Below are 13,391 nucleotides of genomic sequence, written 5' to 3'. Positions count from 1 at the left end.
TGATTGAAAGCAGCCGGGCTCCAGTGCGTCATCGGAGGGCTGTGCCTTACATTGTTGTAGGCTGCCGGAGGCCAGGGCTGAGCTCAGATTCTTCGCAAAGCAGAGTACTGAAGTTTACTTTGACAATCTTGATGCTATGACATGAGATTCTCAATGACCTGACTTGGAAGCAGCATCTGGATTTGGACTGGATCTGCACTCCATGACCAAATATGCACTAGAGGAACCACAGCAGACGGAGATGCCGTGATGAGCCCATGCATGTTGACGACCAGGAGGCTGGAGGAAACCAGCAGACCTTACAGGCCCAAAATCATCAGGGCTAACAGTTGAGCTCCCTTTCGGAATATCAGAATCATATTCTGAGAGTCCTGGATCCTCTGAAGAGGAATCAAAACTGGCTAAGATGTCGGGCCCTGTGAGTAAAGTGAGTACAAACACTACTCACCGACGCTACTCGCACGGGAGCCACACCCCGCCTGAACGAGCATCAACTGCGGCGCTCACTCGGGACTTAAACCACGCTGGCTCGCGGATCCCGCATCCACGGAGCTCCTGGCCGGACACATGAGGTGATTAAGAGGATCCGGAGACAAAGCCAAAGTGCAAAGGAGTCTTGGATCCCCGCCAGAGACTCATGGGGTTTGTCCTTTGAAGTTAGGAAGTACAAACTGAGAGAAAACGCTCCTCTTACAATTATAGCACCTTAGTGTGTGCTTCACATAAGGGCGCTGACAACATGCGAGTCCCCTGTTCCACCCCCGCACACATAGGTCCTGACAAAAGCTACTTTTAACTAAAAGGCCTGGCTGAAACTAGTTGATCACACTGGACGTGTGAGACCATAAGTGTCTCCAACCACGTCCCCAAGCCTTGTTTTTAACCCTGCCTGGGGCCCACTAATAAATTAACCATTTGGGACCTCTAGGACGGTATTTTAAAAACCCCACTCTAAACACTTTCACTGCAGACTCACTTAACACAACCTGCTCTGCTGTAATTAGGCGTCGAAGCACACTCGGTGCCCGAGGTGGGGCCCGATGATGAAGCATGCCACCAACTAGGTTGATGGGTGAGGGCCTTCATAAAAACCAACTGGTTTACCCAACAGACACATACAACACGTACATTATCAAAGTAGCTAGCGCCTTTTGATCATTGCCTTTCTGAAGGACCTCATCAAACGTCGCCTGAAGGCAAGAGAATCTATGTCAATGATGCCAGTTAATACGATCCACCAGCTAGGCATGCTCTGTGGACAAAAGGACATACAACCATCAGTTGATAGCGTTAATCAAAAACAGTAACTTCCTCAATGCTGCCCAAGCTGTCTGCCATCTGTGCCACACTTTGGGACGAGCTCTCACCAGAACCTGGGATGACCTAAAAACTCAAGTAGAGAGAAATTGACTAACTTCACGTTTTCCCTGAGCAAGACACCAGATTTCGACAAAGTATACGGTCCTACTTCATTAGTCGATTCTCTAACTCGACTCGGCCTCGCTGTTCCTCGCAGTACAAGTTCAAATCATCCTTCCCTCTCAAAATTCCTCCATCTGCCTCACCTCTTCCCAAGTCTCTCTACACTCCACTACCCCACCTCTACTGTCAAGGCTTGTGTTGAAATAACGAAGGAGGCCAATGACAGATTGTCTAGACACTACAGCAATTGGCCAACTACCAGTGCTTGCATGCTTGGATCTTGCTTCTTAATAAATAATGTCAGAGTAAGCAAGGACCATCTTAAACTGAACACCAGCAAGACAGAAATCCTGACGCATTATAACTGGTCTCACCCTCAAACACCCCCTTTTTATCATCTTTGGCCAAAAGTGCTAGACTTTTCACATCTTCTAAGTCATCTTGTATTTAGACATCGACTTAGCAACTTCTTTGCACCTCCTCCGACCCAAAAATTGAATTGTTCCTTCCTGGGATACCAGCCTCAAAAGCAAGCCTTCACAAACGTTACTACTACCCAATGGCTCTACTTCGACTAACTACACTGTAGTAAATACTGTGCAAACTCCAACAGATGTATAATAGAGCTTCAAAGCTTTGGACCACATCTCTTGGACCTTGAAAACAATTTGCTCGCTGCCAGTGGCTCAAAAAATCTTATATGAACCCTTCTGAATTTCACACAAAGCAATTCATGGAAGAGGTCCATTATACAATAAAGTTGTGAAGCTCTAATACCAGACTGAACCAATACTCAAAGACAGCTCTGGAAGGAGATGCCTCAATAATACAAATGTCTTCTAGGAGGTACCTCATTCTCAGTCCAGCCGCTTGAAAACTGCAAAATCCCTCTTGATGCACAACAGAAAAATACAAGACTAACTCTCCTTCAAAACAGCCCTAAACACTAAAACGTTCATTCCCTCCAATACTTGAGGCACTCAGTTTTCATTCACTCCACCTGTGAACATTTCATGACCACCTCTTCTTCCAAGGGGCTCTAAAAACTTGGCTCCTCCCCTACTCTGGCAATTGGGCCACTCAGTCCTTAACACCAAACTACAGCAGGGAGAAGGCTTTTGATCTCAAATGTGGTCACGGGGAAAACTTGCCAAGATACATATGAAATGAGTGAAACCGGCAACAATCTTTTACCCAACTAAGTGGCAAATGCTCGCCTAACCTCAGCGAAAAGCCAGCCACTAAAACATCGGCGTGTGGTGATGCAGGAGATTCCCTTTCTCATTTCCAGTTAGGATTTTATCAATATGAAAAATGAATAATGGAAAATGTGATGTTTTCCATTTCAAGGCGAGTGTGGCTGCTTTTTCTTTCTCAACTTTTCAAGCAAGTCTCTAACCTTCAAATGCCACACTCGTCTCACGTAGAAACACTCCACCCATACACCTCTTGAACCATACATTCAGCCTTATGCAAACACCTGAGGACATTGCAAGAGAACTATGTTGACACACCATGTGCAGGGTCACGTAGTAAAAATGACAGAGAACATGACATAAAATTAATTTGCAACATTTTGCCCCAACCAAGAGCCCTTGAGAAATGTGGTTCATAACATAGACCCAAAGACTTCGAGTAGGACTGCTCAACTCCAACTTATGGGATGAAATTGTAAACAAGCTTAATTTTCATGGGATGACACAGCTAACAGACCTTTTTAGTTATAGTATCTTGCAAGCTAGTAATAACGAGCATTTACAATGCAATGGTCTCGGCAATATTATTGGTAGAGCTATTGGTATTGCTCATTATTTTTTTTTATTTTTTGTATCCCTAATAAATGGCATTGTTATTTCTATTGGCATTAGTTTTTTTTTTGCATATGTGATTCCTATTGCATTAGCAGAGAGAGAGTGAGGTATTGAAATAGAGAGAGAGTGGGGTATTGAAATAGAGAGAGAGTGAAGTATTGAAATAGGGAGAGAGTGAGGTAGTGAGAGAGAGAGTGAGGTAGATAGAGAGTAAAGTAGTGAGATAGAGAGAGTGAGGTAGTGAAAGAGTGAGGTAGTGAAAGAGTGAGGTAGTGAGGGAGAGGGATGTCGCCCCTTCATGAGAATGATGTTTTCACTGGACACCCCGTGGCCCAGCCAACAGCAGACTAAAACACTAACACACACACAAAACCACCAACTGCTAAATTTCTTGTCAGAATAATGCAAGCACCTGCATAAACACCAAGGGGGTGTGGCGCCAGAAAGAAACGTGAGGGAAATTTAAAAAAGAGGAACTCGAGCGGGCGGTGAAACATGAAACGGCAGAGAAGAGAAGAATGATGCTGCGATTGTTTCTTAACGGGCCATGTTAATTAGTTAGACCTGAGATGCTGGGCGCAAAAGGTCAAGCTCGCAGGACTGAGGCCACGGTTTCACTTAAAAACATGCCGTAGGTTTGCTAAGGGCTGTATGGGCGCGCTCTTCTGCTCTGTAGCAGTGGGCTAAAAAAAAAAAGTCAGAAAATTGACTTAATGTTTCCAGCGCCTCCGCAAAACCTTAATACATAATCCGTGATTTTTGCCACACCCACACTGAACAGGTGTGCTGCAACATTACACAAAGAATACACACACCCTACAGAAAAAAACATAGTGCTCCGATGTAAAACTAGCCACCACTTGGGTTGCCCCCTCTCACAGGTGCCGCCCTTTCCTTTGAATCGGGTGACACAGGAGCGCACGAGGAAGGACAGCGCATCTCTCATCACAATAGTTCACTCAGGTCTCCCCCTTGGTTCGTTTCCCCTTTTTAAAGCTTTTGAGGATGGCCACACCAAAGACCAACATCTCCGCACGTTCCAATGTGAGCACCGCACAGTGCAAGTCCCACGCGTTCAGCTTTGCGCACACTTCCACGCTCTCCCATACCTCGGCAACTGCACTTCTCTATTGTGTATTTGTACAGATCGCACCCACATATCAAGGCGCAGAATAACATATGTTTATTGTAACCCAACTCACTACTTCAAGTTTGCTCCACTTTGGCAGGATGAAAGGCTGAAAACAGCCCCGGGATTCGAACCTTTGACCATGATGTCAAACGCAGATAAATGCAGGGGATGCAGCAGCCACCCGCCCCTACAGTCACCTCCAGTGACCGGTCCTACACCAGAAAGGGTTGACTATCCATCGAGTGATAAAAAAATCCCAATCATCTATGCACAATACACAGTGAAGAGTTATGGGGTTGCCCCATCCCCAGATCACATCTTCTGGCTCTTGACAGACAGGTACAACAGGAGCAAAAACTAAACTTGGCGGACTCCAGGGCCACAACAGAGATGCACCATGAAGACGAACACACACAACTCTAAACTCGCATAAGAATAACTTACATATACACGCGGCCCACACAGAGCCACCTACACAGACACACAGCCACCCTCACACAGACCCACCTGCACACACACAGAGCCACCCTCACACAGACCCACCTACACACACCTTGCCCCGTGTGAGGAAGGCTCGCCTGGGGGGGTCGCTCTTTCAGCTTCAAGGCCCCCCAGCTGTGGAACTCTTTGCCCCTTGTTCTACGCAGCATCCCTAGCTTGCTTCTGTTCAGGAAAAACCTGAAGACCTGGCTTTTTAATCTTTAGGTTGTTTTCTTTTGCACCTCACTTTCTGATTTTCCTTGTTTGTTCTCTGTTATGTTTTTTAAACCGTTGAGCTGCTCTCTAAAGCGCCGGGACACTCTTGTTGAGTAGCCGTGCGCTATATAAATAAAATCATAACATAACATAACATAACACACACACAGAGTCACTTCCTTGAGGGACATAAAAATTGGTGTATTAGTTCTGGAAGGTCGTGTAGTGTAAGGGCCCCGCTCCAACCAAACTGGCTTCTGTACAACCAGCCGGGAAACGCTAGGGGCCATTCCCCTCTCTTGTTTGATGCCATACGCCCCTTGGAACACCCCCTGGGAGCAGGCTAGACAGAGAGGGCTAATGCCCCACAAGTACCTCACACAAAGAAAGCCGGCCCTACAGTCACCTCACCTGCGGAGCGCTACTGCCCCACGAACACTTTCACTCGCATTGAGCCCCGCACCACAACCAACACTAACACGCAGAAAGCGTGGGCACCGGGGTGCTTTCTCCAAAGAGAACCCCGCCCACGCACCTCTTGCCTAGACGAGCAAGCCCCACAACCAACCCCGACCATCAGAAGGCCACATTTACTTGGGCTCTTTCTTCAAAGAGAACCCCGCCCACGCACCTCACGCAATGATGGCCATGGCAGAACCTTCACCTCAGAGGACCACAATCACCTCTTGCCTAGAGGACAAGCCCCCACAACCAGCCCCTCCACCCTCAGAAGGCCCCGTTTACAAGGATGCTTTCTTCAAAGAGAACCCCGCCCAAGCACCTCGTACTCTCACTCACTTTCCCCATGGATGACCCCGTGTCAGGAGGCACAGTAAGGGCGCCAATTAGGTGGCCATGGAGGAGGTATAATAGGGTCGGATTGCAGGGCAAAGGAGGGATGAGAAGGATTGGGGGGAGGGGGCCGTCAGGACAATTAATGTGGAGAGATAAGGATATGGGCGCTGGCAAGGGATGGTCAGTTTGGTACCATTCGGAGAATTATTTATTTATGCCTTTTTAGGCAAAGTTATAGTCGGAAGGATTGTTTTCCAGGAAGCGTGTGTTGGCGGCATTTATGACAATGTCCCGAGTAATGTGCCCACGGGGGCGGTGGGACACAGCTCGGTAGGAGACGGAGCGCAATAGTGGTTAGAGAGAGGGGTTGAAGGGTGGCGCACAGCAGGCGGCCGCAACGCTTCGTTGCGCTAGCGGCTAACAGGATCGCGTCCCGCACATATGGGAGGACTGGGGCCCAGGGGTGAAGGGTTGTCTGGTCGTTGTCGTAAGAAGTGACTGGGGCAGGCGGTTGTCAGCAGGTGTGCTACAGGCCGAGGCTGCGGGCATCTATGGAGTCATACGGGGTGAATGACGGAGGACTGTGGAAATTGGGGCGTCTGGTGTCGAAACGGAGGATGGGGCCAGGCAGAGCTAGAATACGGGGCTTAAGGACGTGCATGGGTCCGAGGAGGGTTAGGGTAGGGGAGGAGCGCTTTCTTCATGAAAGACTTTAAGGACGGACGGCGAAAGAGCGCATGAGGGGGCAGCGCAGTGGGGCAGCGCAGCTACGAGCGCCTCAGTCAGAAGACGGGTCCACCTCTTTCGGTGCAAAGGCACCGCGGATGTCGAGTCAGGGGTGCACAGTGATCAAGGGTGCGCTCCTCCATACAGCACATGGACTCCAATTACATCTGGGTTTCCCCCCTCCCGCTATCCTCATTGCTCCTCGGTTGAAGGGGCGGGGTGGGCTTCCGAGTAATGTGGAGGAGGCTGGAGGGTTGCAGTGCCAGGCACTGGTGAGCGCTACACCCACGGCTGGGCTCCGGGTGACTCGGGGTGAAGGGCTGTAGGGGGGTGGGGGGAGGGGGTTTAGACGCTATACAGGGAGCAAAGACTGCGCGTTAGGCAGGGGGGTGCACGGTGATATGAAGGACACACTGGGAGGCGTGTAGGGGACGTTTATGCGTTTGGATACAGCGCAGACTTTACCCGAAGGTGTCAAAGGCTTCACAATAGGAACAGAAATAATACACGAGGAGAACATTACAAGTGAACAATTACAAAGCAAAAGTTAAGTTAGATGAGGCAAAAGTGACAATTATGAGACGCAGTTCTCGGACACCTTCCAATGAGGGTGAGAAGGATACTACAAGGATTGGGCAAATGAAGTGCCAGTCAAATGTAACAACAGTAAATTGGTTAATCACACAAGATTCCGCACATTTACAGCAGCTGGCCAGAAAAGTAGGTCGACAATATTAAATAAAAATACAAAATGGGGTGGGCAAAGGGGGTGCTGTTCTGCTCACGGCAAAAAATGGCCTGCCGTTCTTTATTCCAACATTGGTGCCCAGTTCTTTCCACCAGGTTCTATGAAAGCGCCATATTTGACATATAACGTCTTTCCAAGTAAGTTTTGTGGGAAGACTTTAAACCTGTCCTGGTTTTTCGGCCTTCAGCTACACAGATGCTGGGACTTGTAGTTACACTAAACACACTGTATATGTGTCTTACAAGCCCAAGAATGCTAATGTCGCTGGTTCAGAAGCCCGGACGGCAGCAAGTCACAGCTTTGTTATTACCTTTAGTACCTCTGACATTTTGCAACGTGAAAGTGTCGGGTACGACAGCACAAAAGAAATGCACGCGCAACAAATGCACCCGCAATATCGGTGTATGGCATTATCTCGTTCCTCTCGCTTATTTCCATTATGCAGTGAGACCCTTGTGCCTCGTAGACACACCCATATAAAGTGTTTATGCCCCCTTCACATCCCCTGTTCTTTTGTGTCCGGTGGTTTTAATTAGAGCTGGTTCTTAATTTTATCGGCTCCTTTTCTCCTGCAACATTTTCTCCCGGCCTGGAACTTTAATTATTCTGCCTGCATGCATTCCTCTTCTGTGTGCTTTTTTGGGCCGGGCAGAGAACACGGAGCAGTGCTCTGATTCTGGTGTGGAAAAAAGTTTGGGAAACGGCTGGACTGTGAGGCCTGACCCAGAGGGACTTCTCTGGCTATGGAGCTTCCTGGGGCATCGGGGCTCTTCAGAGTGGTGCTCTGTTTGTCGCTCTGACAGGATGGCGCAGGTAATTGGTCGCACACACGCCCAGCAAATGCTGTTAACAAGTCCACCCCGAGTCTGTTTCACCCCTTTTAGCAAAGAATCTACGGGACGGAGGAGAGCTGCGGGCGGAGGGAGGGGGGGAGCGGGACGGAGGAGAGCTGCGGGCGGAGGGAGGGGGGGAGCGGGACGGGGGAGAGCTGCGGGCGGAGGGAGGGGGGGAGCGAGACGAAGGAGAGCTGCGGGTGGAGGGAGGGGGGAGCGGGACGGAGGAGAGCTGTGGGCGGAGGGAGGGGGGAGCGGGACGAAGGAGAGCTGCGGGCGGAGGGTGAGCAGAGCAGCTCTGGAAACCACCACCGTCTTTCTCCGAGGCAAAGCAGAAATGCCTCGGAGAAAGCATGGTAATTTTCGCATTCGGGGGCGTGTTTTGCTGTTCTGAGTGACGGATGACGTCACTGTCTAAAGAACAGCAAAACTTACGCCCCCGAATCCGAAAAAGACGGGGCTAAATTGGAGTGACGCATCTCTCCTCCAATGGCTGGCCTCCTTTTAGGAAGCCAGCCAATGGAGGAGAGACAAAAAGAGAGGCGGGATAAAGCAGCCACTCTAAGTAACAATAATTCTCCGGACTTCCGGTCTTGGCCTACGGCCAAGCCTACGGTCCCTCGACCTAAAAACTATAGGGTGACATCTAGGTCCCAGAAGTAGAGCCTCATAGTGTTTTGTGTTATGTATATTTTTAAATGTCCTACTTCACCTATCAGTAACTGAAGACATACTTGTTTCAATAGAGATGCTACTGAAGGGACTTTGAGTATTGTGCCACACTGCATCCGAGTTCCAAACCTACTACAACACGCGAAGTAAGGTGGCAGGTAAATCGGTTTAGATTGTGCTGCTTTTGTGGGGAGAAACTTGCCTTACCTTGCCTTCTTGAGCAATTGGAATCCTTGATGCCGGTCCCGGGGCCCCGGCCAAGCACCAAAGCCTTGCCATCAGGAAGCAGTATAGGGTCGTGGTGCCCATCCTGGCTCAGCAGAAAACACTCCATTGACACCAACTCTTTCAAAGCTAGGGCAATAAAAGCGGTTAGTCTCAGTCTAGCTCCTCCAAAGGAGGGTAAACATATGCGAATAAATCACAAAGAAAAACCATGAGTTCCTCATAGTCGTGGACCAGTCACAGGCACAGCCCACCTAACCCTGCTTGCCATGGTTCCATCCCAAGTGGTCACCTTCCGCACAGTAGCAGTGATCGCTTTTAAACTAGGCAGGCGTCAACCTGTGAAAAACAACTCCTGCAAGATCCCTCCTCTCCTAGACTCATGCGGTGTGCAATATGGACCCATATTTGCACCTTTGATCCTTGTTTATGTATGAGATTCCTACTGCTGCAGTTGGTGCAGTAAGACATCACTCGACTACAACTGTGTGAATAAGTGTTTAAGCGCGGCCCATGAGGAGAGTAAGTACTATACAAGCACCATACTACAATCAAGACTGGATTGGCCATACTGGCACCAGGCGTTTTTCCAAGAGGCTGGAAGGGGGGGTGGATGATTTTTTTTTCACAGGGGGCTAGTCGTGTAGCAGTACAACTGTTTTAAAAGCACCTGCTGTAGAGCTCAGGCCACAGTAAAAGCGTCAAGATAACTCTGGTGATTAATGAACCTGCTGTAGAGAGGTCTACTCTAGTGGCAATTATAAGGTAGCGCAGAGGTTCAACATGCCTGCTGCAAGGAAGCTGTACCATGTAAACCACAGAACAATAGTTTATGTCCATAGCTCAGTGGGTTACTGCTTTTGCCACAGAGATCCTTTTGTTACTGTACAGTTCACAAGTTACAATCATAATCTAGCACAGGGAGCTATGAACTGCCGAAGTGCAGCACGCAAACTGCATGGTACAGGTCAGAGTAATGTTTTTCCCCGGTCTTTCATTACTCTAATGTTGCAAAAAGGGGTTTCTTTGGGTAGAAATACATTCTTATTAGTAAAGCCAATCCAACCACTGGGTTACATTCTGAATACTGAGTTTCTTCTCCTCCAGACCAAGCACTCTTGGCCCTTGGTTTCAACATCAACCTAACATTCAGTGACAATGTCAAAAAGAAATGTTATGTTACTCAGATTTGATTAGCGCCAACTACCACTAATCCCAGACAGCCTTGCACCAGCTCAGCCACCTCACGAGAATGGAGCTGTTCCGATCAGCTTGTTCGGTCCCACAACGAGAGGAGTAAAGATCTGCTCAGCGGTCTCCCTTTAACCCTTGAAGCATTGAAGGCTGGGCTGCAAGCCATCGACTTACTGATAACCAACCAGAAGAAACGCAGCCTCATTACTAACTATCCTGAGACAGTCGGCATGGCGTCCTTACCAGCCAGCCTCAAATTTAAACCACATTCTATAATGTCTAAAGCTTTGAATTCCAGAGAGCCATATTATCAAGTGGAAAAACTCATCTTGTCAACATAATTTCACTACTCGAACCACTTCCTTCACAAGGCTGGACACCCAGAAGGCCAAAGAGAAGGGGCCAGACAAGCTTCCTCCTTTTATGCATCCCTCATCTCCAAAGGACCAATCGATGTGCAGCATAGCCTGGTTAGATCAGTTAGATAGTCACACTGCAGCAGACTGCCAACCACCGAAGGTTATCGGACACTGTAGTCGCTCACATTCTAGTTCTAAAACAGGCTTCTCCAATGAGCATCTTGTGAGCAACTAGTAGCTCTGCAGTTACCTGTAAATATCTCTCCTGTGGGCAGCCCAGCATACTAAATTAAAAGCATTTGCTTGGTTGAATTAGTATATGTATCACAAACTTGAAAAGTGTGTACTTGAGGCTAAAATGTGCACATTTTCTCATAAACTTGATGTTTTTTTTTAAAAATTGCTGAATTTCCCAAATATATTCAAAGTGGATATATGAGTGACAAAGCATTGGCTTTGGAGACTTATTACTAATAGTACGCTGAAGCCAGGGACATTGTAACTAGGTCTCTGATGTATTACCCATGTAGAGTTATATCTCAGTCATTAAGCTTTTTTTTTTTTTTTACAGTAGTTACATTACGGCTGGAAACTCAACCTGGTGCGCTGAGGTGATCACTGCTGGTAATCTTGCTGATGGTGGCCACTAATGCCATCTCGTCTGACGTCACTATTGCAATACTAGCAGCATCAGTAGCTTGGAATAATTGCCATTGTCTTGAAATAAAGTAGCTCTTATCACAGAAGGGGTTGGACACGCCTGTGCTACAACCTCTAAGGGGCCTTTGACCACCCAGCATGGCTCAACCTACTCTACAGCCACAAACTACTGCACAATCCTGGGCTTAAATACACCCTTCAACCAGGAGGCAGGACCCTGTACACAGCGGGGCCAGGGCGGGGCCTCCTGTCCAGACTCCACGCCTCAGACCGGAAGAGGTCTTCACGGCAGCCTTCCGGCGCAGTCTGAATAAATGCCTGTTGTCACTGCCCTGAGTCCCTGCATTTTACGGCTGTCCGTCCGGGGACCCATAGAACTAAAAATGAAGAATCCGTCAGTGTCCGCCGCAGCTCCACCCGCCCCGTGGCATACTTCAAGGCGCTAGGACATCGCCCTCACGCTGGGAGCACAAGCCCTTCATTTCTCCCACCTGTACAACAATCCACGAAGGAGCAGAGACCTACCTCTTCACCCTGCACCGTCCGGCAGCCAACTGACCTTGGCACGCACTGTTCGGAACAGCCGCCTTCTCGTTCCGCCCTGCCCCGCCCTCCATCCAACCCTGCAGTAAAAGCGACGTCCTTCCCTTCTTCCTGCATGTTCTTTCATGGAGCTGTGTAAACAGATTTGTGTAGCCCTGGTTACCTACTGCGTTTAAGTATAACCATTTCCTCATTTTATTTAAAGCGCCCTATGACCCTCTCGGCAAAGCAGGCGCTAGGTAACTAACCCTCACAGTGAAATAACTGGAAAGCGGCAGATTTTCATATAGCCTGTGTGCTCTGAGAGACGGCAGAGGTAGGCAAGAGTCAATGAAATGTGCAGTACAGCCCAACACGAGACTGATCTCTCTTTGTAATATCGCCGTTTCACAGGTGCCATCTTGTAGGAACAGCTCACGATTTAGCGGCATGTTATGTCAATTTATTAATGCATTTGTTATATTAGAACAATAATCCCCAACAGAAGCCGAAACGCATTACTCCAACTTAAAGAACACTATGTAGATAACAAATATTTTAAAATAAATTATTAAGATTAAAACATACATGCTTCAATGCTACAAAAAATGCGCGATGGTCATGGTCTGGGAGTATATTGATTAATAAGAGTATATCCTTCATGTATGGCGAGGATATATTTACTCATAACTATAGGAGATTACACTTGTTCAAGTCTTTTGCCGTATATATTTCAATCTACGGCCAAAAATGAATGAAAACGTGCTTTCAAAGAAGATTCTACAAACTCCAAAGAGTTATGGATGCAGATCAAACATTTCTTGCTAAAAAAATATATGACGAAAAATAGATTTCTAGGATTTCTAAGTGCAGGGCATATAACAAGGATGTATAGATACACACAGAGCGCACTGTCACCACAAAGGGCACCCTGGCGCTCGGTGGGTGAAAGAAGCAAAAACACAGAGAAATTAAGAAGAATTAGAAAAGAGGAAGGTTTTTAAAGCCTTTAGAAAGGCAAGATGAGGACTAGTCAGGTGAAGGGAGAGCCGGAGGGCATTCCAAGTCTTAGCAAAACCAATAGGTCTCATCTACAACGGCTATTGGCTTTGGCAAGGTTTTGTAGCTATGTTGTACCCAAGCGTGGCTGAGGAGCAGAGTGACTACAACTGATTTAAAAAAGTTCATTAATGCTGGCCATGTCATAGCGCTTAGCCCTCCGTGTTGCATCCACAAAAATAACTTTAGTAATGGTAGGCTTAAACTAAACAATTTCTCTGGGAGCACATTGATATGTAAACTTTGCAATGTAAAGGCCTGTAACACAGATGTGGAGAAAGAGGCACCAAAATACAACAAGGCTAGTTTGGCTTTTTATGAGACAAGAGTTGGGGACATTTGACCATTTAATGCCTAAGACCATAACACCCAATTATTGCTAAGCAGGTTACCACTTGCTCTGAAAAAGTTGGGTCAGAAGGTGTATCAGGAAATTATATCACAGCCTCCTAATTAGTCATTGTCTACGAAACCGCACTAACAACACAACCCGTCCTAGACCCCTCCTTCAGGGCTCTTTTCCCATAAATATACTTG

General features: G+C 47.7%; 1 protein-coding gene across 2 annotated transcripts in view; it reads right to left on the bottom strand.

Annotated features, from left to right (window-relative positions):
- The window catches only part of LOC144770561 (bifunctional polynucleotide phosphatase/kinase-like), a 130,855-nt gene extending 118,890 nt beyond the window's left edge, over positions 1-11,965 (bottom strand). For both annotated transcript variants that reach the window (XR_013598926.1, XM_078655179.1), the window contains exons 1-2: positions 11,799-11,965; positions 9,043-9,189 (exon numbers count right to left, since the gene is read on the bottom strand). Coding sequence is in view for 1 of the 2 variants with exons in the window: in XM_078655179.1 (XP_078511305.1) it covers positions 9,043-9,169 (127 nt within the window). In the remaining variant the exon portion in view is untranslated. The remainder of the gene's footprint in view (positions 1-9,042; positions 9,190-11,798) is intronic.
- Between the last annotated feature and the right edge of the window lie 1,426 nt (positions 11,966-13,391).

Source organism: Lissotriton helveticus, chromosome 7 (genome assembly GCF_964261635.1).
Source record: "Lissotriton helveticus chromosome 7, aLisHel1.1, whole genome shotgun sequence".
Lineage (NCBI taxonomy): Eukaryota > Metazoa > Chordata > Amphibia > Caudata > Salamandridae > Lissotriton > Lissotriton helveticus.
This window is presented reverse-complemented; position numbering and strand designations above follow the sequence as displayed.